At 45.9% G+C, this 27341-nt stretch overlaps 1 protein-coding gene across 1 annotated transcript in view; it reads right to left on the reverse strand.

Moving 5' to 3' along the window:
• Positions 1–27341, reverse strand: part of slc4a1b (solute carrier family 4 member 1b (Diego blood group)) — a 103110-nt gene that overhangs the window by 37944 nt on the left and 37825 nt on the right. Inside the window, exons 4-6 of the mRNA XM_060939349.1 lie at positions 3509–3575; positions 3092–3134; positions 2509–2693 (exon numbers count right to left, since the gene is read on the reverse strand). Coding sequence (XP_060795332.1) covers positions 2509–2693; positions 3092–3134; positions 3509–3575 — 295 coding nt within the window. The remainder of the gene's footprint in view (positions 1–2508; positions 2694–3091; positions 3135–3508; positions 3576–27341) is intronic.

Here is a 27341-nt window from a genome sequence, read left to right on the forward strand (position 1 = left end):
CCAGCCCGAGCGCTGCAACAGCTGATGATGACATAGACGACCCACAGCCAAGCACCAGTGATGCCAGCGGTCACTAAATTTTGTATTTTGCTATGTTTTACATTTGTATTTTGGTATGTTTCAAACTAAAATGTTTTCTATTTTTCACACCTGTATTTTATATTTTTTGTTTTGCACATATTAAATGAATTGTACTGTATGCAGTGTAGTATGCAGTGTTTGACTTAAACCAAATAATGAGCCAAGATAATGAAATAAGAAAATGTTGATAAAATAAGACTTTAAGATGATTACAATATCATTACACATCACAATATACTTACGTCATTTAACATAGGCCAACTTACGACTAGATCGGTTTACGACTGGTCAGTCATAACCAAACGCAGTCGTAAGTCGACGACTACCTGTATATATATATATATATATATATATATATATATATATATATAATCTCATCATCTCTAGCTGCTTTATCCTGTTCTACAGGGTCACAGTCAAGCTGGAGCCTATCCCAGCTGACTTGTCCAGGTACACCCTGGACAAGTCGCCAGGTCATCACAGGGCTGACACATAGACAAAGACAACCATTCACATCTACGGTCAATTTAAAGTCACCAGTTAACCTTACCTGCATGTCTTCAAGCAAACTCCGCACAGAAAGGCCCTTGTCGGCCACAGGGCTCAAACCCGGACCTTCTTGCTGTGGGGCGACAGCGCTAACCACTACACCACCGTGCATATATATACAACCCCGATTCCAAAAAAGTTGGGACAAAGTACAAATTGTAAATAAAAATGGAATGCAATGATGTGGAAGTTTCAAAATTCCATATTTTATTCAGAATAGAACATAGATGACATATCAAATGTTTAAACTGAGTAAATGTATCATTTAAAGAGAAAATCTAGGTGATTTTAAATTTCATGACAACAACACATCTCAAAAAAGTTGAGACAAGGCCATGTTTACCACTGTGAGACATCCCCTTTTCTCTTTACAACAGTCTGTAAATGTCTGGGGACTGAGGAGACAAGTTGCTCAAGTTTAGGGATAGGAATGTTAACCCATTCTTGTCTAATGTAGGATTCTAGTTGCTCAACTGTCTTAGGTCTTTTTTGTCGTATCTTCCGTTTTATGATGCGCCAAATGTTTTCTATGGGTGAAAGATCTGGACTGCAGGCTGGCCAGTTCAGTACCCAGACCCTTCTTCTACGCAGCCATGATGCTGTAATTAATGTAGTATGTGGTTTGACATTGTCATGTTGGAAAATGCAAGGTCTTCCCTGAAAGAGACGTCGTCTGGATGGGAGCATATGTTGCTCTAGAACCTGGATATACCTTTCAGCATTGATGGTGTCTTTCCAGATGTGTAAACTGCCCATGCCACACGCACTAATGCAACCCCATACCATCAGAGATGCAGGCTTCTGAACTGAGCGCTGATAACAACTTGGGTCGTCCTTCTCCTCTTTAGTCCGAATGGCACGGCGTCCCTGATTTCCATAAAGAACTTCAAATTTTGATTCGTCTGACCACAGAACAGTTTTCCACTTTGCCACAGTCCATTTTAAATGAGCCTTGGCCCAGAGAAGACATCTGCGCTTCTGGATCATGTTTAGATATGGCTTCTTCTTTGAACTATAGAGTTTTAGCTGGCAACAGCGGATGGCACCGTGAATTGTGTTCACAGATAATGTTGTCTGGAAATATTCCTGAGCCCATTTTGTGATTTCCAATACAGAAGCATGCCTGTATGTGATGCAGTGCCGTCTAAGGGCCCGAAGATCACGGGCACCCAGTATGGTTTTCCGGCCTTGACCCTTACGCACAGAGATTCTTCCAGATTCTCTGAATCTTTTGATGATATTATGCACTGTGGATGATGATATGTTCAAACTCTTTGCAATTTTACACTGTCGAACTCCTTTCTGATATTGCTCCACTATTTGTCTGCGCAGAATTAGGGGGATTGGTGATCCTCTTCCCATCTTTACTTCTGAGAGCCGTTGCCACTCCAAGATGCTCTTTTTATACCCAATCATGTTAATGACCTATTGCCAATTGACCTAATGAGTTGCAATTTGGTCCTCCAGCAGTTCCTTTTTTGTACCTTTAACTTTTCCAGCCTCTTATTGCCCCTGTCCCAACTTTTTTGAGATGTGTTGCTGTCATGAAATTTCAAATGACCCAATATTTGGCATGAAATTTCAAAATGTCTCACTTTCGACATTTGATATGTTGTCTATGTTCTATTGTGAGTACAATATCAGTTTTTGAGATTTGTAAATTATTGCATTCCGTTTGTATTTACAATTTGTTCTTTGTCCCAACTTTTTTGGAATTGGGGTTGTATATATGAATATTTCAAATATTCATTCAAAGTGTTACTAAGATTTCTCGTTTGTTTTATATTGTTTAGATGATCAAAGAAGAAATATGGGGAATTGTAAAAGCAAAAATAGCTGCCCAGGTTCAACTGGTTAACCATGATGAATCATTCTTACATTATCTGACAGAAGTGCAGTCATAGCTCGTCCAGTCTCATGGTAGTCCATGTCATTTTTGGTTGATCCAATGAGCACAAAGATGAAGCGAACAGGAGCTGAAGCCTTCAGCGATGTCTCGAGAACTTGGGCTTCCTTCAGGCGGACAAATGCCACAGTCGGCTTCTCCAGGAAGTCCAGAGCCGCTGAACACACACACACACACACACACACACACACACACACACACACACACTATTGTATATACGGTCAGCTCCAAAATTATTGGCACTCTTGATAAAGATGGGATTGAAAAAAAAGGCTATAATAAAATGTATTTCCAAGTAATTAACTTTATCTCCCACTGAAAATGAGAGAAATCTCACATTGAATTAAAAACATCAAAGTGAGAAACTTTAAAATCATATTTTATTACTATAGCATCTGGAACATATCATTTCTTGACATTCAATCTGATCACTTTCTATCTTATGAAATAAAAGTCACACAAAGGATGAATTTTATTTTATTTCATCTCAAGGATGTGGAAAAGTATTTCACTTTTTAAAGGTTTAGAAAATTAATATAATCCACAGTCACTCACCTACAAACACCATGGAGGCCTCCACACCTTCAGATACATCTCTCTGTTGAATACGCAAGGGGAATTTAACCATTCACATGTGGCAATCAAACCACAATGCAGCATTTTTTAACAAACTGGGTCCAAAAAGTGTGTGTTTTTTTAAATCAGTTCAGAAACCGTCAAATATTTTTCCTTTTAGTTTTAATAAGAACTCAGTGCTGTTCACTAGAAACAAGTGTTTATTGATAAACATACTGTAAGAGAATAATGGACTGTACAATGCACATAGGAACAAATGTATTGCTATCAAATAAATAAAACAAAATAAAATTGTTGTTAGATTAAAAACTAGTTTTAAGCACATAATATTACCCTAATCAGTCCCTGACTGAAATTTGTATTTACAGTACACACAAATAAAAAGATATTTCTTACCTTTTCTGCAACTGAGAATGTCTGAATTTCTAGAGGTGACACCAAGGGCTGTGTCTCCACTGACTGGCTGAAGAGACATAGAAAGAGAGAGAGTGAGAAAGAGAGAGGTCAAAGAACTGGTTGAGGACTGGCTTTGGCTTTTAAAAAAATAGATTACAGAGCCTCAGCAACAACCCAGCTAAAATGAAACAAAACAAAAAAGACAACAGAAGAGGAAAATCATTACAATGATTATTAGCAGAGCTCAATACTTAAGAGAATATGGTAATGCAATGACCTGATTTTTGATGGCTTTTGCAACTCTCCGACATCTGTACATAAAAACAACGTACATATACTACCACAGGGAACCCCATTGTAATTGCAAGGTGTCAGTAACCCTGCTGTCAACACTCAAACTACAAACATCGACATTCAAGACTACAATCCCCAAGACTCACAGCACCCTCTGTCTCCCAAATATTAACTACAGCTGACACTCAGTGTGTTTTCTCTCCCGCTCGCTCCCCCCCCCCCCCCCCCCCCCAAAATCTGTCCCTCTGAGTTACATGCAGTCAACAGGACATCTTTTGGTGGAGAGGGTAGAGACCTCGACTGGCTCTCGTAGCCTGCGGGGAATCGGCCGTCAGACATTCTGTCGTATGTCCCAGACCCAGTGAAATGTAACTGAATTGTCTTGGCCAGCCCTAAGGGTCCCATCTGCATTTGCCTGCACTCACTCTGATCTATAATTCCAACTGTCTCATTGCTGAGGAGTGTGCTCCCATCACGCAATCAAGCATCCAGCCGGAGCAGGTCATGATATTTTTTAACCATATTAACATGCCATTGTTGTGTATTATGCCTGATGTCAGGACTCTTGTCTCTGTGAGCCTACCACACAGACTTAATACTTGTTTTATTTTTAGACGCTGACATCTGTTGCCTACACTTATTCAGGTGACATTGGGCATACCTAATAACCTGTGTTTCCTCTCCCTCTCCCCCCCAAAAAAAATCTGTCCCTCTGAGTTACATGTCGGTCCTGGGATCGAGATGCTGACCTCTTCTGCTCCTCGGACCTGCTCGATCCATCCTGGTGCCCTGTGTCTGATTGGAGTCTCATCGCATCACTCCTGTGGACTTTGTGCCCCTCCTCGGACCTGCTTGATCCATCCTGGTGCCCTGTGTCTGGTTGGAGTCTCATCGCATCGCTCCTGTGGACTTTGTGCCCCATGAGGACAGTTGAAAGTCACACCTGGAGGACGCTCTGGACTCTTAAAGTAATGCTTTTATGGACTACAGTTGACTTGCTAACTTTAGGACTGCAGTTGTCATGAACAGTTTAGCACTCAAGTTTCCGTCAATGAAGAGTTACAACATCAACAAAACTGTCTTCATGTTAAAACTGTTAATATTATAGTCATGCTGTCTGTTGTTGCCCAAATGAGGATGGGTTCCCTTTTGAGTCTGGTTCCTCTTGAGGTTTCTTCCTCATGTCATCTGAGGGAGTTTTTCCTTGCCACCGTCTCCACAGGCTTGCTCATTGGGGATAGATTAGGAATAAAATTAGCTCATGTTTTAAGTCGTTCAAATTCTGTAGAGCTGCTTTGCGACAATGTTTATTTTTAAAAGCGATATACAAATAAACTTGATTTGACTTGACTCATTTCGTCAATTAGCCCCTCTCCTATATAAACCACTCTCACACTCCACTCCAATGCGAAGTATTGTTCTGTATCTACCCAGTTCATACCAAGCCTTGTATTTCTATATCTGCCTCTCTAGTTTCTGACCTTTGCTAGCCTTCCTTCGTTTATGCTCTTTATCTCGTCTCTTCTTCGTTGTTTGCTGATTGACTGACCCTCGCTTGTTTCCTGACCTCAATTCTTGTCTATCATTTTGGCTTCATTGACAGTCTGCTTCCCCGCTCTCCTGTGCATTTACATCCATAAGTGCCTGCACTCTGACAGGATACTTCTCCCTTATGGATGTAGCAGAAGAAGCGAAGCGGACTGCTTTGAATGATCAGGGTCGCCTACTGGGAAAACATCAACAGATCCGAGTGGACCTCGACACCCGTCTCATGCAGCTGACCACTGTGATGTCATAGGCCCTCCTACCGTGTCCTGAGTCTCTTCCTAGCCCCATCCTACAACTCCCTGCACCCAAGAAGTTTGCTGAAGACGCCCTTGCCTGTAGAGGTTTCTTGCTTCAATGCTCTATGTATTTTGACACCATGCCAAATCTCTCCGATAAGCATAAAATCAATAAATTCCTCTCTTTTCTCTCTGGCAAAGCGCTATGCTGGGCAAACGCAGTATGGGGCAAAGACCAAGAACAAACCACATCATATGAGCAGTTTCTCACTATGTGCAAGAGGGTATTCGACCATGAATCGGAAGGTATTAAAATTTGTGAAAGTTTCATTACCATCTCACAGGGTTCTCAAAGTGTGGCGGAATACGCTTTCAACTTCAGAACCCTGGCAGCAACTAGTGAATGGAACGAGTCCACTTTGAAGGCTGTTTTCCATCAGGGTCTATGTCCTGCTATTCTCAGTCAGCTAGCATGCCAAGAAGAAGAACTCACGCTGGACTTGCTGATCGATTTGGCCATCCGGCTCAACCATCTGTTGACTCACCACCCTTCCATCTAGGAAGGCATTCAGCCTATCATGGCTACTGAAGACAGCTCTCCCATGGAGGTTTCACGCACCAGGCTGTCACATTCTGAGTGTGAGAGATGGAGGAAGGAGGGGTTGTGCTTCTACTGTGGGAGCTCCGAACATCAGCTCAACCACTGTCCCATTCATCTGTCCTGTGCAGCTCTAGCAGAAGGTTCTACACACTCTGTGAGTCTGGTGAGAAAATTCACATCAAAGTCCTTCAAAATCCCAGTATTATTGAAGTTGACCGATTCCACACATCTCCTGTGTGTTTTCATTGATTCAGGGGTGGAAGGAAACTTTATCAGCCATTCCACCATGCAGAAACTCAACTTGCCCATGGTCCCATTGCAAAGCATGCTTAGCATTAGGTCCATTGACAGAGGACCAGTAGGAGACGGTCTCGCCACTTCACGGACCACACCACTTCACTTCCAAGTGGGCATTCTGCATTTGGAGCAAATCTCACTATACATCACAAATACAGTAAGTCACAGCCTTATTCTTGGCTATCCATGGCTACAGCTTCACAATCCCTTGATCTCATGGCAGAGCAAGGAAATTCTTCAGTGGTCTATAACTTGTTTCACTAACTACATTGCTCTACAAGTTAAGCTCTCCTCCACCACAGTTGAGAGTCCTCAGCCTGACTCCTTGGAGGGCATCCCAGAGTGCTACATGGATTTGCAGGAGGTCTTTAGCAAGGGAAAGGCATGTGGACTACCACATCGGCCCTATGACTGCACTATTGATCTCCTGCCAGGCATGTCACCTCCATGGGGGCACATCTACCCCCTTTCCCAGAAAGAACATGCCACCATGGAAGAGTACATCCAAGAGGCCCTGAAGCAAGGATATATCCACCCGTCTAAGTCTCCTGCTTCCGCAGGGTTCTTTTTCATGGAAAAACAAGGCGGTGGACTCTGACCCTGTATTGATTATAGAGGGTTGACCCAGGTATCAGTAAAATACCCTTATCCCCTTCCTCTAGTCCCTGTGGCTCTAGAACAACTTTGATCAGCTAAGATATATTCAAAGTTGGATCTAAGAAATGCGTACAACTTGGTCAGGATCAAAAGGGGCGATGAATGGAAGACTGCCTTTAGCACAACCGCCGGCCATTTTGAGTACTGGGTGATGCCATATTTCTTCAGCACCTAGCGTGTTCCAATGCCTGATCAACGATGTGCTATGGGACATGCTAGGTAGATTCACTATTGCATACATTGATAACATCCTGATTTACTCCCCAGATGAAGAGAATCACAAGAAATCAGAAATCAGAAACACTTTTATTGCCAGGTATGTGGACACACACGAGTAATTTGACTCCGGTTTCACTTAGATCTCATAGTACAAAAACAGATAAAAAGTGTATACACAAAACAAACAAACAAACAAACAAAAACAAACAAACAAAAACAAACAAACAAACAAACAAACAAACAAACAAAAAAGGTGCAATAGGTGCATAGTGCAAAGTAATCCAGGTAAGTCAAGTATGAAATAGATAAATAAATATAAAGTATACAGTGTGCACAGAATGACGGTATGAGTGTGCAGATATTTTACAAGTGATATTACTGATATATGAATCTGGATTTTAGCTGTTCATCACAGAAAGGATTTTCCCTTATGGTGCAATATGGTGCATAGTGCAAAGATGAAATAGTAAATATAAATAAGTATAAATATAATATAAGTAACAGTGAGCACAGAATGACAGTATGAGTGTGCAAATATTTTGCAAGTGATATTACTGATATATGAATCTGGATTTTAGCTGTTCATCACAGAGACAGCCTGAGGGAAGAAACTATTCTTGTGTCTGGTTGTTTTTGCATGCAGTGATCTATATCGCCTCCCTGAGGGGAGAAGTTTAAACAGTTTGTGACCAGGGTGTGATGGGTCCACAGAGATGTTACCTGCCCGTTTCCTGACTCTGGACAGGTACAGGTCTTGGATGGAGGGCAGGTTGACACCAATAATTTTCTCTGCAGACCTTATTGTCCATTGCAGTCTGTTCTTCTCCTCTTTGGTGACTGATCCAAACCAAACAGTGATGGAAGAGCAAAGAACAGACTGAATGATGGCAGAGTAGAATTGTGTCAGCAGCTCCTTAGGCAGGTTGAGCTTCCTGAGCTGGCGCAGAAAGTACAACCTCTGCTGAGCCTTTTTGATGATAGTGACTGTGTTGGTCTCCCACTTCAAGTCCCGAGAGGTTGTGGAACCCAGAAACCTGAAGCTTTCAACAGCAGTCACAATGTTGTTGGTGATGGTGATGGGCAGCAGAGTGGGGGGGCTCCTCCTAAAGTCCACTGTCATCTCCACAGTTTTGAGCATGTTCAGCTCCAGATTGTTCTGACCGCACCAACAGACCAGCCATTCAACCTCCTGTCTGTATGCAGACTCGTCACCATCTCGGATGAGGCTGATGACCGTTGTATCGTCCGCAAATTTCAGGAGTTTAACAGACGGGTCTCTTGAGGTGCAGTCATTGGTATAAAGGGAGAAGAGCAGTGGGGACAGCACACACCCTTGGGGTGCGCCAGTGCTGATAGTCCGAGTGCTGGATATGATGCTCCCCATCCTCACCTGCTGCTTCCTGTCAGTCAGGAAGTTTGTAATCCACTGACAGGTGGAGGAGGGCACAGTGAGCTGGGTGAGCTTGGTGTGGAGGATGTCTGGAACAATGGTGTTGAATGGCGAACTGAAGTCCATGAACAGGATCCTGGTGTACATCCCTGCAGTGTCAAGGTGTTGTAGGATGTAGTGTAGACCCATATTTACTGCATCATCCACTGACCTGTTTGCCCAGTAGGCAAACTGCAGGGGGTCCAGCAGGGGGTCTGTGATATCCTTCAGGTATGACAACACCAGTCTCTCGAAGGACTTCATGACTACAGATGTGAGGGCAACAGGCCTGTAGTCATTCAGTCCTGTGATATTGGTTTTCTTAGGAACTGGGATTATTGTGGAGTGTTTGAAGCATGAGGGGACTTCACACAGCTCCAGGGATCTATTAAAGATCTGGGTGAAGATGGGAGCCAGTTGGTCAGCACAGACCTTCAGACAAGAGGGTGACACACCATCTGGGCCAGGTGCCTTCCTGATCTTCTGTCTGCAGAAAAGCTGACAGACATCCTCTTCACAGATCTTGAGTGCTGGTGGGGGGTCAGAGGCGGGGGGTGGCAGAATGGCAGGGGGTGTAAATGGGTCTTTAATGACTGAAAGGGGGAGAGGTGTGAATGTGTCGAATCTGCAGTAAAACACATTCAGCTCGTCAGCCAGTTAATGGTTCACTGCAGTGTTGGGGGATGGCCTCCTATAGTCAGTAATGTTCTGCAGGCCTCTCCACACTGACGTTGGATCGTTTGCTGAAAGGCTGTTTTTAATCTTATCAGCATAGCTCCTCTTAGCTGCTTTCACCTCCATTGTCAGTCAGTGCGTTTACATGCACATAGAGAGAATCGAATTTCTGCCGTTGCTCGACTGAAATCGAAGTTCAAAATGCCATGTATACACCTTAATTCGGCTGAAATTGAACCGAACTTGATTTCTCAGAATCGAGCTACACGACCTAGATTATGCGATTTCTGCCGAGCTACTTAGTGCATGTATACCCTATCGAGCTAGTAGTCGAGCTACCTACTGCCCCTTCCAGAAGTGACGAGTGACGAGACCACAAGCGGGAAACACAACAGCCTCGGTCGGCATGACAACGAATCATGACAACGGCATGAATCTTTTCTTTTTGTGGCATTGTTTGCACTGTTAAAATTTAGCTCACTTACTGTATCACCAAATACATCTGTACAGCTGTTGCATAGCTGTGAATTGTGTACATAAACAAGTCATTGTATTTGTGTGTATATATATATATATATATATATATATATATATATATATATATATATATATGTGTGTGTGTGTGTATATCCAACATCTGAAGAATGTTAATAAAAACAAAACAATTGAACTTTCTGTGTGTTTATTAAGACATAAGTTAAATTGTAAGCAAAAAAAATATTTTTTTGTAAGCAAAAAATGGACTTTAGAAAAATATACAATTGTGCAAAATAAGTTGTCTTACAAAACAGTGGTCTGCGCAGGACAGTTTGTAGCCATACAGTCTGTTAGAGCAAGCCTAACAGCTTGAACACGGAACTGCCAGTGTTGCCAGATTTTAAGTGCATTTTGGCGGATTTGAACATGTTTTGGGCTGGAAAACGTCAGCAGTATCTGGCAACACTATAGCTCTTCTTCATGACGACAACTGGAAGTGTACCAACACGATGGGGCGTGTAGCGCCACCTGTGGCTCGGGTGCACAATGCACCTCACACAATAGCTCGATTTCACAGTTGCATGTAGGATTGGATTTCTCTGGCACCCCTGCTGGGACCCTTTGCTCGATTACTGACAGTAGCTCGATTTGGATGTGCATGTAAACGTACTGAGTGTGTTTCTGGTCTGATTATACAGAACTCTGTCTCCACTTTTGTCAGCCTCTTCTTTGTTCTGTCAAAGTTGCCTGAGTTTTGCAGTGAACCAGGGTTTATTGTTGTTGTATATGGGGAAGGTTTTGGTAGGCACACACATATCCTCACAAAAACTGATGTAAGATGTCACAGTATCAGTCAGTTCATGAAGGTCTGAGGCTGCAGCCTCAAAAACACTCCAATCAGTGCAGTCAAAAGCAGGCTTGTAGTTCCACTTTGGCCTCATCGGACCATCTCCTCACCGTCTTAACTACAGGCTTAGCAGCTTTCAGCTTCTGCCTGTAGGACGGGATAAGATGAACCATACAGTGATCAGATAGTCCCAAGGCTGCACGGGTGACAGAGTGGTATGAGTCCTTTAAAACAGTGTAACAATGGTCCAGAGTGTTAGTGTCCCTGGTGGGACACTTAATGTGCTGTTTATATTTTGGCAGTTTGTGGCTGAGGTTTGCTCTGTTAAAGTCCCCCAAAACAATGAGCAAAGAGTCCGGGTGTTTTTTCTCCACATTGTTTATCTGGTCAGCCAGGTGTTGTAACGCCTCATTAACACACGCCTGAGGGAGGATGTAAACTCCAACCAGAATAAACGAGGAAAACTCTCGCGGAGCATAAAACGGTTTGCAGTTTATGAATAATGACTCCAGATGAGGACTGCATGATTTGTTTAGAACTGTGACATCAGTACACCAACCTTCATTAATGTCTTTAATGTCTTTAATGAACATTAAAGTAACAGTAAAGTAACTTTAACAGTAAAGACAGTTATTGAGGGAATTGTGAAACCACTCACCCACATCTGCAATTTATCTTTTCAATCAGGTACATTTCCAGACAAAATGAAAATTGCAAAAGTGATACCATTGTTTAAAAATGGAGATAGACACCATTTCACAAACTACAGGCCTGTTTCTTTACTCCCCCAATTCTCCAAAATACTCGAAAAACTTTTTTCAGATAGATTGGACAAATTCATTGAAAAACACAACCTCCTTACAGACAGTCAATATGGATTCAGAACGGACAGATCAACATCGATGGCACTAATGGAACTAATAGAGGAAATCACAAAATGTATAGACAATAAAAAAATAGCAATTGGAGTATTTGTGGACCTAAAAAAAGCATTCGATACTATTGATCATAGTATATTATTAAGTAAACTAGAAAAGTGTGGTGTTAGGGGAGTTGGGTGGAGTTGGCTGTCGAGCTATCTAAGAAACAGGCAACAGTTTGTGCAGATAGGTGACCATAAATCTGATTTCATGAACATTACATGCGGGGTACCACAGGGGTCAATATTAGGTCAGAAATTATTCATAATATATATCAATGACATATGTACAATTTCTCAAGTACTGAAATTTCTTTTGTTTGCAGATGACACCAATATTTTTTGTTCCGGTGAGAATTTGCAGCAGACTTTAGAGATAATAACAACTGAAATAAATAAATAAACTAAAACTATGGTTTGACAAAAATAAATTATCATTAAATCTAAGCAAAACAAATATTATGTTGTTTGGGAGACACAAAATAGATTGTAATGTAGAATTGATAATAGACAATACTAAGATAGAAATGGTACAGGAAATTACATTTCTTGGTGTGATTTTGGATCCTAAAGTCTGCTGGAAACCTCATGTAGGATATGTACGAGCAAAACTGGCAAAGTGCTCGGCAATTCTGTGGAAAACAAAATATATTCTTGATTGTAAATCTTTGCATACTCTATATTACTCATTATTTTTGCCATATCTGACTTATTGTGTCGAAGTCTGGGGAAACACCTACAAAACCACTCTGCAGCCGATATGTACAATACAGAAAAGAGCAATAAGGACAATAAACAAAACAGGATACAGAGAACACACAAACTCACTATTCATAAAATCACACATGTTGAAATTTATGGATCTGGTCAAATTCAGAACAGCACAAATAATGTACAAAGCAAGAAATAATCTATTGCCAAAAAATATACAACCCCGATTCCAAAAAAGTTGGGACAAAGTACAAATTGTAAATAAAAACGGAATGCAATAATTTACAAATCTCAAAAACTGATATTGTATTCACAATAGAACATAGACAACATATCAAATGTCAAAAGTGAGACATTTTGAAATTTCATGCCAAATATTGGCTCATTTGAAATTTCATGACAGCAACACATCTCAAAAAAGTTGGGACAGGGGCAATAAGAGGCTGGAAAAGTTAAAGGTACAAAAAAGAAACAGCTGGAGGACCAAATTGCAACTCATTAGGTCAACTGGCAATAGGTCATTAACATGACTGGGTATAAAAAGAGCATCTTGGAGTGGCAGCGGCTCTCAGATGTAAAGATGGGAAGAGGATCACCAATCCCCCTAATTCTGCGCCGACAAATAGTGGAGCAATATCAGAAAGGAGTTTGACAGTGTAAAACTGCAAAGAGTTTGAACATATCATTATCTGCAGTGCATAATATCATCAAAAGATTCAGAGAATCTGGAAGAATCTCTGTGCATAAGGGTCAAGGCCGGAAAACCATACTGGGTGCCCGTGATCTTCGGGCCCTTAGACGGCACTGCATCATATACAGGCATGCTTCTGTATTGGAAATCACAAAATGGGCTCAGGAATATTTCCCGAGAACATTATCTGTGAACACAATTCACGGTGCCATCCGCCGTTGCCAGCTAAAACTCTATAGTTCAAAGAAGAAGCCGTATCTAAACATGATCCAGAAGCACAGATGTCTTCTCTGGGCCAAGGCTCATTTAAAATGGACTGTGGCAAAGTGGAAAACTGTTCTGTGGTCAGACGAATCAAAATTTGAAGTTCTTTATGGAAATCAGGGACGCCGTGTCATTCGGACTAAAGAGGAGAAGGACGACCCAAGTTGTTATCAGCTCTCAGTTCAGAAGCCTGCATCTCTGATGGTATGGGGTTGCATTAGTGCGTGTGGCACGGGCAGCTTACACATCTGGAAAGACACCATCAATGCTGAAAGGTATATCCAGGTTCTAGAGCAACATATGCTCCCATCTAGACGACGTCTCTTTCAGGGAAGACCTTGCATTTTCCAACATGACAATGCCAAACCACATACTGCATCAATTACAGCATCATGGCTGCATAGAAGAAGGGTCCGGGTACTGAACTGGCCAGCCTGCAGTCCAGAGCTTTCACCCATAGAAAACATTTGGCGAATCATAAAACGGAAGATACGACAAAAAAGACCTAAGACAGTTGAGCAACTAGAATCCTACATTAGACAAGAATGGGTTAACATTCCTATCCCTAAACTTGAGCAACTTGTCTCCTCAGTCCCCAGACGTTTACAGACTGTTGTAAAGAGAAAAGGGGATGTCTCACAGTGGTAAACATGGCCTTGTCCCAACTTTTTTGAGATGTGTTGATGTCATAAAATTTAAAATCACCTAATTTTTCTCTTTAAATGATACACTTTCTCAGTTTAAACATTTGATATGTCATCTATGTTCTATTCTGAATAAAATATGGAATTTTGAAACTTCCAAATCATTGCATTCCGTTTTTATTCACAATTTGTATTTTGTCCCAACTTTTTTGGAATCGGGGTTGTATTACATGTATTAATCTAAATGCAGGTAAACAAGTGCTGTTTTTGTTATGTAACTGTGGCAGCGGGGGCATGGTCAAGCGCCGGTCTGTGACAGGAGGGCGGAGCCAGGGAAGGTGAGTGGCAGAATCGCTACACCTGATGGTAGTTAACCTGTGTTTTGTGTGTGTTTTCCCAGTAACCGCTCCCTATTTAAGGATGCAGAGAGAGAGCAGAGGGAGCGCGACCCGGGACCGGAAGCAGAGTGTGTGTGTGCGTGTGTATGTGAGCTTACACTGCATCTCGACTGAAAAGTTGATTAATAAATATCCTTCTCTGCATCTAAACGTTGTCCTGCCATCCTCTGTGCTCCACCCACACTTTATTCGCGCTACAGTGGTGCCGAAACCCGGGAAAAGGTGGAGCACCAGCTTTGCAGCCCCATGGAATCCTCCCCGTTTGCGGACTTGGTCCACGCCCTCACCACAGCTCAGCAGATCCAGCACCAGACACTCGTCACGCTCCGAAAGGAGCAGGAGCGACGCTTCGAAGCCCTGGTGCTGGCCCAGCAGGAAGATCGAGAGGCATTCCGGCATCTCCTCACGTTGGCGGGGTCCACCAGCGCCCCGGCCGCAGGCCCGTCTCCCCTCACCTTGACCAAGATGGGCCCGCAGGACGACCCCGAGGCATTTATCACCTTATTTGAGCAGGAGGCCGAAGCCTCGGGGTGTCTGATGGAGCAGCGCGCGGCGCGTCTCCTCCCCCTCCTGACGGGAGAGGCGCAGCTGGCCGCACTACAGCTCCCCGCCGACCACCGGCTGGCCTACGCCGACCTTCGCCGGGCGTCCTCCAGCGCGTGGGGCGCATGCCCGAGCAACAGCGCCAGCGCTTCCGCGCGCTGCGGATGGAGGAAGTCAGCCGGCCATTCGCGTTCGGCCAGCAGCTCCGGGACACCTGCTGGTGGTGGCTGAGGGCCGACGATCGCGACGCCGAGGGAATCATTGATCAGGTGGTGCTGGAGCAATTCATCACCCGCTTACCAGCCGGAACCGCGGAGTGGGTCCAGTGCCACCGCCCGGCTTCACTGGATCAGGCTGTAGGACTGGCGGAGGATCATTTGGTGGCTGTTCCGGCAGCAGGACGGCCGACGACAGCGTCTCCTCTCTCCTCTCCTCTCTCTCTTTCTCCCCCCTTCTGTGTCCCGTCCTCGCCCCATTCCCCCACCACGGAGGCGGGGGCCGGCTCCACCCCAGCCGGCCCGCCGCACCCGTGGTGCCCTCCCGTTTCTCCCTTCTGTGTCTGTCTCTCCCCCCCCTCAGGTGAGTGAGCCCCAGAACACAGCTGCAGAGGGAAGGCCCGGGCCGGTTTGCTGGCGCTGTGGGGAACCGGGCCACCTGCAGCAACAGTGCGCAGCAATGGAGGTGGGGATGGTGGTGCGGATCCCCGACGCGCCAGAAGCTGCCCTCGATCGGGCCGGAGCGTATCGCATACCAGTGAGTGTACAAGGGGCTACATATCAGGCGTTGGTGGATTCGGGTTGCAATCAGACCTCGATCTGCCAAAGCCTGGTGCAAGATGAGGCATTGGGGGGAGCACAGGGGGTGAAGGTGTTGTGTGTGCACGGGGATGTTCACAGATACCCGTTGGTGTCAGTCCACATATATTTCAGAGGGGAAAAATCTATAGTGAAGGCGGCGGTTAATCCTCGCCTTACCCACTCTTTGATTTTGGGGACTGATTGGCCTGGATTTCAGGGTTTAATGGCACGCCTAGTAAAGAGTGGGTCCTGCCGGTTGACAGGGGAAGGTCCCGGTGTCGCTTTGGCTGGAGCTGCGGTCGCAGAGCCATCTACATCATCTCCGCGACAGAGTGAGGAGCCGCCAGCTCCTCCTCTTTCTATTGGGGAATCCCTCGCGGATTTCCCACTGGAACAATCGCGAGACGAGACTCTGCGACACTCGTTTGACCAAGTGAAAGTAATCGATGGTCAAACGCTCCAGCCAAACACCACCCCGTCCTTCCCCTATTTTTCCATTTTGAAGGATAGATTATACCGAGTGACGCAGGACACTCAGACGAAAGAGCGAGTCACCCAGTTATTAATTCCAAAGAGCCGCTGGGAATTGGTATTCCAGGCGGCTCACTTTAATCCCATGGCTGGACACCTCAGGCAGGATAAGACACTAGCCCGGATAATGGCCCGATTCTATTGGCCGGGGATTCGCGGCGACGTCCGTAAGTGGTGTACGGCGTGCCGCGAATGCCAGTTAGTAAATCCAGCGGCCATTCCAAAAGCGCCCTTGCGCCCCCTACCATTAATTGAGACCCCATTCAAAAGAATTGGGATGGATCTCGTCGGGCCATTAGATCAGTCAACACGAGGGTACTGCTTTATATTGGTTCTAGTGGACTATGCAACGCGATACCCGGAAGCGGTGCCTCTTCGCAATATCTCAGCACGGAGTATTGCAGAGGCCCTCTTTCACGTCATCTCCCGGGTTGGAATCCCGAAAGAGATTCTGACTGACCAAGGCACCTCGTTTATGTCACGAACACTGAGCGAGCTGTATGGGCTACTGGGTATTAAGCCAATCCGCACCAGCGTTTATCACCCACAGGCGGACGGTTTAGTTGAACGGTTCAATCGCACCCTCAAGAATATTATCAAAAAATTCATAAGTGAGGACGCACGTAACTGGGATAAGTGGCTCGAACCCTTGTTATTTGCAGTGCAAGAGGTCCCCCAAGCCTCCACGGGGTTCTCCCCGTTTGAATTATTATATGGGCGTAAGCTGCGCAGCATCTTAGATGTACTGCGGGAAAATTGGGAGGAGGGACCTTCACAGAGCAAAAACGAAATTCAGTACGTTATGGACCTGCGCGCAAAACTCCACACGCTCACCCACCTAACTCAGGAGAATTTGCGGCAGGCCCAGGAACAGCAAGCCCGCCCATACAACAAGGGCACGCGCCTTAGAGAGTTCACTTCGGGAGATAAGGTACTCGTCCTGTTGCCCACGTCGAGCTCCAAATTAATTGCCAAGTGGCAAGGACCCTTTGAGGTCACACGGCGAGTCGGGGACGTCGACAATGAGGTTAGGCGAACGGACAGGGAGGGGGCACTACAGATCTACCGCCTCAATCTGCTGAAACTCTGGAACGAGGAGGTCCCCGTGGCGTTTGTGTCGGTAGTTCCGGAGAAGGCGGAGCTGGGGCCGGAGGTTCAAAAAGGGACATTGGCATCACGTACCTCTCCGGTCCCCTGTGGAGACCACCTCTCCCCGACCCAACTCACGGAGGTCGCCCAGTTGCAGGCCGAGTTTTCGGATGTGTTCTCACCCCTGCCCGGTCGCACTAACCTCATAGAACACCACATAGAGAGGCCCCTGGGGGTGGTAGTGCATAGCTGCCCTTATAGACTACCCGAACACAAAAAAAAGGTGGTTCAGGAAGAACTTCAGGCCATGCTCGAAATGGGCATCGTCGAGGAGTCCCACAGTGACTGGAGCAGCCCGGTGGTCTTGGTTCCCAAGGCCGACGGCTCGGTCCGGTTCTGTGTGGACTATAGAAAAGTCAATGCGGTGTCTAAATTCGATGGGTACCCAATGCCTTGTATTGATGAGCTGCTCGATCGACTAAGCACAGCTCGCTTTTACTCGACACTGGATTTGATGAAGGGATATTGGCAGATCCCCTTGACTCCATTATCCCAAGAGAAAACGGCCTTTTCCACACCGTTCGGCTTACACCAGTTCGTCACACTTCCGTTTGGGCTGTTTGGGGCGCCTGCTGTGTTTCAGCGGCTGATGGACCGGGTCCTCTGGCCCCACGCCACCTATACGGCCGCTTACCTAGACGACATTATCATTTATAGTAATGACTGGCAGCAGCACCTGCAACACCTGAGGGCCATCCTTAGGTCGCTGAGGCGGGCAGGACTCACTGCCAACCCAAAGAAGTGTGCAATTGGGCGGGTGGAAGTACGGTATCTGGGCTTCCACTTGGGCAACGGGCAGGTGCGTCCCCAACTTAATAAGACAGCAGCGATTGCGGCCTGCCCGAGGCCCAAGACCAAAAAGGGGGTGAGACAGTTCCTGGGGCTGGCTGGCTACTATTGTAGATTTATACCTAATTATTCGGAAGTCACCAGCCCGCTGACTGACCTCACTAAAAAGGGTGCGCCAGATCCGGTCCAGTGGACGGAGCAGTGCCAGCGGGCTTTCTCTGAGGTAAAGGCTGCACTGTGTGGGGGGCCACTTTTACACTCCCCTGACTTCTCTCTCCCTTTTTTGTTACAGACGGATGTGTCGGACAGAGGGCTGGGGGCCATTTTGTCCCAGCAGGTGGAGGGGGAGGATCGCCTGGTCCTATACATCAGCCGGAAGCTGTCAGTGCGTGAGGGGCGCTACAGCATGATTGAGAAGAAGTGCCTGGCGATCAAGTGGGCGGTCCTCGCCCTCCGTTACTACCTGCTGGGGCGCCCTTTCACCCTCTGTTCAGACCACGTGCCCCTCCAGTGGCTCCACCACATGAAGGATGCCAACGCGCGGATCACCCGTTGGTATCTGGCACTCCAACCCTTCAACTTCAAGGTGGTTCACAGGCCGGGGGCGCAGATGGTCGTGGCGGACTTCCTCTCCCGTCAAGGGGGGGGGGAGTCGGCTGCAGGCCGGACGGGCGCCCGGCCTGAGTCGGGTGGTGGGGGTATGTGGCAGCGGGGGCGTGGTCAAGCGCCGGTCTGTGACAGGAGGGCGGAGCCAGGGAAGGTGAGTGGCAGAATCGCTACACCTGACGGTAGTTAACCTGTGTTTTGTGTGCGTTTTCCCAGTAACCGCTCCCTATTTAAGGACGCAGAGAGAGAGCAGAGGGAGCGCGACCCGGGACCGGAAGCAGAGTGTGTGTGTGTGTGTGTGTATGTGAGCTTACGCTGCATCTCAACTGAAAAGTTGATTAATAAATATCCTTCTCTGCATCTAAACGTTGTCCTGCCATCCTCTGTGCTCCACCCACACTTTATTCGTGCTACAGTAACAAAATGAGTCGCATCTTCCTGTTTCCTGAGTTGTTCGCGCCGAGTCCTTTTTCCCGCGAGTGCCGGCGTTAATTACTAATCCTTTTTTAACTTCTTTTCTATAAATAAATTTCCAGTATCCTCTTCATTTTTATTATACTGTCGCTTTCATTTTTGTACTTTTCACTTTCGCTTTCCTTTTTCCGTTTTTTTTCCTTTCTTTTTTCGGAAGAACGCCGAGACCGGAAGCTTTCTTTTTCTCTCCTCCTGTGTAAAGTCCACAAGCGGAGGCCATCTGATCTGCTTTAATATCAACAGATCTTCATTTAAGGTACGTGAATCTTTTCATCATGGCACACCTTCAGCCTGTTCAGTGTGCTGAGTGCAGGATGTTTAGTCATTCTTCCTCCGTCACTAGCGATAGCTCTATTAGCTTTACTTGTGATAAGTGCAGATTAGTTAGCTCTCTGACAGAGAAGATTACAGTGCTAGAAGCGCATGTCCAGGCTTTAGAGCAGCTTAGTGAGCGTGAGAACAGTGTAGTTTCTGTTAGGGAAAGTCTGGACGCCCTAGGTGGAGTTAGCAATCCCCCAACTCCGGCATTAGAGCCCTTACAGCGGGGTGAATGGGTGACGGCTCGGCGGCATAAGCGTAGAGCCAAAGCTACCGCTGAGGCTCGCCCACGGGAGCACCACTCCTCTCCGCGTCACGTGTCGAACAGGTTTGCTCTCCTTAGTGATGCACCCACTGAGAAACCTGAAAGAGCTCTGGTTATAGGGGACTCTATCATACGGCACGTGAAATTAGCTCAGCCTTTAGGGGCACCAGCAGCTTTAGTCAGGTGTATACCGGGAGCCAGGGCGCCGGACATAGCAGGTAATCTTAGGGTCCTAGGCAAGCACAGGTTCTCAAAGATAGTTATCCATGCAGGAGCTAATGATATACGCCTTCGTCAGTCTGAGGTTACTAAGAGTAACTTTGTAGAGGTGTTTAAATTAGCGAAGGCGATGTCCGATGCTGTAGTATGCTCTGGCCCCATCCCAATGCGGCGTGGCGATGTAGCTTACAGCAGGTTATGGTCGCTGAACTGCTGGCTGTCCAGGTGGTGCTCTGAAAACAGTGTGGGCTTTATAGATAATTGGGCTAATTTTGAGGGCACTGCTGGCCTGTTAGGGCGGGACGGTATCCATCCCACTCGGGAAGGTGCTGCTCTCATTTCCTGCAGCATAGGTCATAGTCTCAGAACAGGCCTAGTTAATTTCTGACAATACAGAGCCAAGGCCAGGGAGCAGATGAACAGGCTAAACCGACTGTCTGCTAGCTGCACAGAGTCGTCACTCAGGGCCCACTACATCGAGACTGTGTCTGTTCCCCGAGCTCAACAAAAAGGTCGAAATTTTCAGAGAGTTTGTTCCAGTAACCTAATCAATATAAAATTAGATCATACTGACTGTACAGCTGCTGCCAGCACCTTTGATCTAAAGGTGGGGCTATTAAATATTAGATCTCTTACATCTAAAGCGCTAATGGTTAATGAACTCATTACTGATCAGGAGTTTAATGTACTGTGTTTAACAGAAACATGGATTAAGCCAAATGAATATATAGCATTAAATGAAGCGAGTCCTCCTGGATACAGTTATATACACCAGCCTCGTCTAACTGGCAGAGGAGGAGGCGTCGCAGTTATTTATAACGATTATCTAGGTGTAACACACAAACCTGGTTATAAATTTAATACATTTGAAGTTCTTCATACTCATATAATGTATGTAGCCTCGAAAAATAAGTCTACCCAGTTAATTCCATTGCTTATTATTTACAGGCCCCCGGGGCCATATTCTGAGTTTCTTTCTGAATTTGCAGATTTTATCTCAGATTTGGTTATTTCCTTAGACAAAGCTTTAGTTGTCGGAGATTTTAATATTCACTTCGATAACCCAGAAGACCCTTTAAAAACAGCGTTTGTGTCCATCTTAGATTCAGTCGGGATTAAGCAGAATGTCATAGGACCGACCCATAATGGTGGTCACACCCTTGATCTAATACTAACATTCAGATTAAACGTAGACAATATAGTCATACTTCCACAGTCTGAAGTTATCTCAGATCATTGTCTCATCTCATTCAAAATATGTCTGAGTAATAATATATGCACCTCACCACGCTACTGTATTAAACATACTTTCATGTCAACTACTGCACAGAGCTTTATAAATGATCTCCCGGAGCTGTCAACTTTGATTGGGTCACTGTCAGCCCCTGCAGAACTTGATCAGGCAACTGAATGCTTAGAGTCAACATTCCGCCATACTTTAGATAATGTAGCTCCTCTAAAAAGGAAAATGGTCAGAGACAAAAAATTAGCACCCTGGTATAATGATGACACTCGCACATTAAAACAGACCACTCGAAAATTGGAACGTAAATGGCGTCAAACAAAATTGTTAGTGTTCAAATTAGCTTGGAAGGAGAGCTTCCTGAAGTATAGAAAAGCTCTTAGTGCTGCGAGATCAACATATTTCTCCTCCCTAATAGAAGATAACAAAAATAATCCTAGATTCCTATTTAATACTGTAGCAAAATTAACCAGGAATAAGTCCACTATCAACACATGCACACCTGCAGTATGTAGTAGCAACGACTTCATGAATTTTTTTAATGACAAAATTGAGAATATCCGACAAAAAATTCAAACTACTAATTTAAGGTTAGACAATGAAAGTGACCTTGTAGTTAACAATATAACTGTATCAGATCATCAGTTAGAATGTTTTACTCCCCTAAAAGAAACTGAATTACTTTCATTAATCTCTACATCAAAAGCCTCAACTTGCGTACTAGATCCCTTACCGACACATCTATTCAAACAGATAATGCCTGGAGTAATTGAACCGCTTCTAAAAATAATAAATTCTTCTCTTATGATTGGCTATGTACCCAAATCCTTTAAACTAGCAGTTATCAAACCCCTGATTAAAAAACCTGACCTTGATCCCTGTCAGCTGTCCAATTATCGGCCAATATCAAACCTCCCCTTTATCTCCAAGATCCTTGAAAAAGCTGTGGCACAGCAGTTATGCTCATATTTACATAGGAATAACATCCATGAAATGTATCAGTCAGGATTTAGACCTCATCATAGCACAGAGACAGCACTGGTTAAAGTAGTAAACGACCTACTGTTGGCGTCTGATCAGGGCTGTGTCTCGCTACTTGTGTTGCTTGACCTTAGTGCAGCATTTGATACCATTGATCATTCCATTCTTCTGGATAGACTAGAAAATGTTGTGGGAGTTAAGGGAATGGCCCTCTCCTGGCTCAGGTCTTATCTAACTGATCGTTATCAGTATGTTGATATAAATGGTGATATTTCTAGACGTACCGAGGTAAAGTTTGGTGTTCCACAAGGTTCTGTCTTGGGTCCACTGCTTTTTTCTCTATATATGTTACCTCTGGGTGATATTATTCGTAAACATTGTATTAGTTTCCACTGTTATGCTGATGACACACAGTTGTATGTCTCTGCAAAACCTGATGAGAGACACCAGCTTAATAGAATTGAGGAATGTGTTAAGGACATTAGACACTGGATGCTTATAAATTTCCTTCTGCTTAACTCTGACAAGACTGAAGTACTTGTGCTAGGACCACATACAGCTAGAAGTAAGTTTTCTGATTACACAGTAACTCTGGATGGCCTTTCTGTTTCTTCACGTGCAGCAGTAAAAGACCTCGGAGTGATTATTGACCCCAGTCTTTCATTCGAAACTCACATTGATAACATCACCCAGATAGCTTTCTTTCATCTCAGAAATATTGCAAAGATAAGAAATTTAATGTCATTGCATGATGCAGAAAAACTAGTCCATGCTTTCGTTACCTCCAGGTTGGATTATTGTAATGCCTTACTGTCTGGATGTTCCAATAAGTGCATAAACAAGCTCCAGTTAGTTCAAAATGCTGCAGCAAGAGTCCTTACTAGAACTAGAAAATATGACCACATCACGCCTGTCTTATCCACACTGCATTGGCTCCCAATCAAATTTCGTATTGATTATAAAATACTACTATTGACCTTTAAAGCACTAAATGGTCTCGCACCACAGTACCTGAGTGAACTTCTGCTCCTCTATGACCCGCCACGCCTCAAAAGGTGCAGGCTATCTGCTGGTACCTCGTATAGTGAAGGCTACATCAGGGGGCAGAGCCTTTTCTTACAAAGCCCCACTGTTATGAAACAGCCTTCCAAGTAATGTTCGGGAATCAGACACAGTCTCAGCATTTAAGTCTAGGCTGAAAACATATCTGTTTAGTCAAGCCTTTTGTTAATGGTGTTTATGAGGTAAAGGAGTAGATCTGGAGGGTCCTCAGACATAGAGTGTTTTGGTAAACTGGGATGTATAGATGCTGTCAGTCCCCACTCGCTTGCTCACTCGAGTTTGTTGACGGTGTAGTGGCTGGCTGCTTTATGTCCCGGGGCTCCCTCATGCCTGTGTTACCTTCTGGCTCTCTCCTTTTAGTTATGCTGTCATAGTTAGTTGCCGGAGTCCCTGCTTGTACTCGGTGCAATATGTATACTGTTCCTACTTATTCAGGTGACATTGGGCATACCTAACCACCTGTGTTTTCTTTCTCTCCCCCCACCCCAAATCTGTCCCTCTGAGTTACATGGAGTCAACAGGAAATCTTTTGGTGGAGACGGTGGGGACCTCGACTGGCTATCGTAGCCTGCAGGGAATCGGCCGTCAGACATTCTGTCGCATGTCCCAGACCCGGTGAAATGTAACTGAATTGTCTTGGCCAGGCCTAAGGGTCCCATCTGCATCTCATCATTGCTGAGGAGTGTTCTCCCATCACCCAATCAAGCATCCAGCCAGAGCAGGTCATGATATATTTTTTTTACCATATTAACATGCCATTGTGTGTTATGCCTGATGTAAAGACTCTCATCTCTGCGAGCCTACCACACAGATTTAATACTTGTCATTTTTAGGGCATACCTAACAACGTGTTTTCTTTCTCTCTCTCTCTTCCCCCCCCATCTGTCCCTCTGAGTTACATGTTGATCCTGGGATTGAGATGCTGGCCTCTTCTGCCCCTCGGACCTGCTTGATCCATCCTGGTGCCCTGTGTCTGGTCGGAGTTTTATCGCCCCACTCCTGTGAAGGACGGCCCCATGAGGACAGTTGAGGGTTATACCTGTTAAAACTGTTAATATTATAGTCAGGCTCTCTGTTGTTGCCCAAATGAGGATGGGTTCCCTTTTGAGTCTGGTTCCTCTCGAGGTTTCTTCCTCATGTCGTCTGAGGGAGTTTTTCCTTGCCACCGTCGCCACAGGCTTGCTCATTGGGGATAGATTAGGGATAAAATTAGCTCATGTTTTAAGTCATTCAAATTCTGTAAAGCTGCTTTGCGACAATGTTTATTGTTAAAAGCGCTGTACAAATAAACTTGATTTGATTTGATTTGATCTTACCCATCTGTGTTCTCGCTTCTTGAAGGCTGAGCTTGTGGCCAATTGTTTTGAAACAATCTGACTTTCAGTTCTTCGTTCATTCGCTTCTTCCACATAAGGGTGAGATATTGCTGCTGAGGCAAGCATATCCAGTGGGGGGGAAGCACATCCAGTGGAGAAATCTGACGACTGGTCCACTCATTCTACATTATCTCCATACTGAATACTCTGTCATTACTGCTTGTCTCACACTCCGGAAGAACTGGTGCAACTGAACTTACTTTCCTTTTCTTGTAGTTTTTTTCCTTTAATTGTTGGTACTGCACCCTCTTTCAACATGGGCTTATAGCCAACTGTGGCAGCAGGGATGTGGCCAAGCATCAGTCTGTGAATGGAGGGTGGAGTCAGGGAAGGTAAGTGGTGGAATCATTGCACTTGATGGGAATTAACCTGTGTTTGTGTGTCTTCCCCAGTGACCATGCCCTTTAAAAGGAGAGAGAGAGCAGAGAAAGGGAGCTCTCTCCCCAACCAGAACACTTGTGTGCGTGCATGCATGTGTGGCTGGGAGAGTGTGAAAAGCTAAAAATAAAAAGAGTTTTTGAGAACTCAGTTCTGGCCTGCTGTGCTTCTGTGCTCCACCTACCTGGTCAGATACTACAGTGGTGCTGAAACCTGGGAAGGAGTGCAGAAGGGAACGGCCACATGGAGTCCTCCCCCTTCAATGACCTGGTCCATGCCCTAGCCACAGCCCAACAGAGCCAGCACCAGGCGCTGATCGCCCTCCGGAAGGAGCAGGAACAATGGTTCGAAGCCCTGGTGCTGGCTCAACATGAAGATCACCAGGCTTTCCGGTACCTGGTTGCATCGGCGGGGTCCACGATCACCATCGCCGCAGACCCTCCCCACCTCAGCCTAATGAAGATGGGTCCGCATGATGACCCTGAAGCCTTCCTCGCTCTTTCTGAGCAGGCAGCAGAGGCATTCGGTTGGCTGGTGGAACAGCGCGTGGCGCGCCTCCTCCCCCTGCTAATGGGCGAGGCACAGCTGGCCACACTACAGCTCCCCGTTGACAGCCGGCTGGTCTACCTGGACCTCCGCAGGGCCATTCTCCAACATGTGGGTCGCACCCCGGAACAGCAACGACAGTGCTTCCGCGCGCTGCGCCTGGAGGAGGTCGTCTGGCCATTTGTGTTTGGCCAGCAACTCCGGGACGCCTGCTGGTGGTGGCTGAGGGCTGACAACCATGACGCCGAGGGAATCATCGATCTGGTGGCACTGGAACAACGGAGTGGGTCCAGTGCCATCGCCCGGCATCGCTGGATCAGGCCATCGAGCTGGCGGAGGACCATATGGCGGCCGTTCCGACGGCAGGACAGTGTGTCTCCCCCCTCTTCTTTCTGTCCTTCTCCCTCTGTTCCTTGTCCTCGCCCCATTCCCCCACCGCGGAGGCAGGGGCCGGCTCCACCCCAGCCAGCCCACTGCACCAGCGGTGCCCTACTGTTTCCTACTTCCTTGTCTGTGTCTCCCCCCCTCAGGTGAGTGATCTCTGGAACACCAGTGCAGGGAGAGAGCCTGGGCTGGTATGCTGGCGCTGCGGGGAACTGGGGCACCTCCAGCATCAGTGCTCGGCGATGGAGGTGGGTGCAGTGGTTCGGCTCTCCGACGCACCAGGGACCACCCTTGATCAGGCTGGAGCATATCGCATACCGGTGAGTATCCAAGGGGATATGTATCAGGCTTTGGTGGGGACTCCGGCTGTAATCAGACCTCAATCCACCAAAGCCTGGTGCAAGACAAGGCATTGGGAAGAGCACAATTGGTGAAGGTGTTGTGTGTGCATGGGGATGTTCAGAACTACTCTTTAGTGTCGGTCCACATTCTATTTTGAGGGGAAAAATTTAGAGTAAAGGCGGCGGGTAACCCTCACCATACCCACTCGATAATTTTGGGGACTGATTGGCTGGGATTTCGGGAATTAATGATGCATTTAGTGAAGAGTGGGGCCTGCCATAGTTCAGCAGGGGGAGGTCCCAGAGTGGCATTGGTGGGAGCAGCTGTCACAGAGTCTACTATATCATCACCGCGTCAGAGTGAGGGGCAGCAGGCTCCTCCTCCCTCTCTCAGGGGTTCCCTTGCGGATTTCCCGTTAGAGCAGTCGCGAGACGAGACTCTGCGGCATGTGTTTGACCAAGTGAGAGTAATCAATGGTCAAACTCTCCAGCCAAACGCTGCCCTGTCCTTCCCCTATTTTTCCATTATTAAGGATAGATTATACCAAGTGATGCAGGACACTCAGACTAAGGAACAAATAACACAGCTTTTAATCCCAAAGAGCCGCTGGGAATTTATATTCCAGGTGACTCACTTTAATCCCATGGCCAGACACTTGGGGCAGGATAAGACACTCGCCCGAATAATGGCCCAGTTCTATTGGCCAGGGATTTGCGGCGATGTCCGTAGGTGGTGTATGGCATGCTGCGAATGCCAGTTCTTAAATCGCGTGGCCATTCCAAAAGCGCCTTTGCGCCCTCTGCCATTAATCGAGACCCTGTTTGAAAGAATTGGGATGTATCTCATCGGGCCGTTAGATCCGTCAATAAGAGGATATTGCTTTATTTTAGTTCTGGTGGACTATGCAATGCGATATCCGGAAG

The sequence above is a fragment of the Neoarius graeffei genome, chromosome 14 (assembly GCF_027579695.1).
Source record: "Neoarius graeffei isolate fNeoGra1 chromosome 14, fNeoGra1.pri, whole genome shotgun sequence".
Lineage (NCBI taxonomy): Eukaryota > Metazoa > Chordata > Actinopteri > Siluriformes > Ariidae > Neoarius > Neoarius graeffei.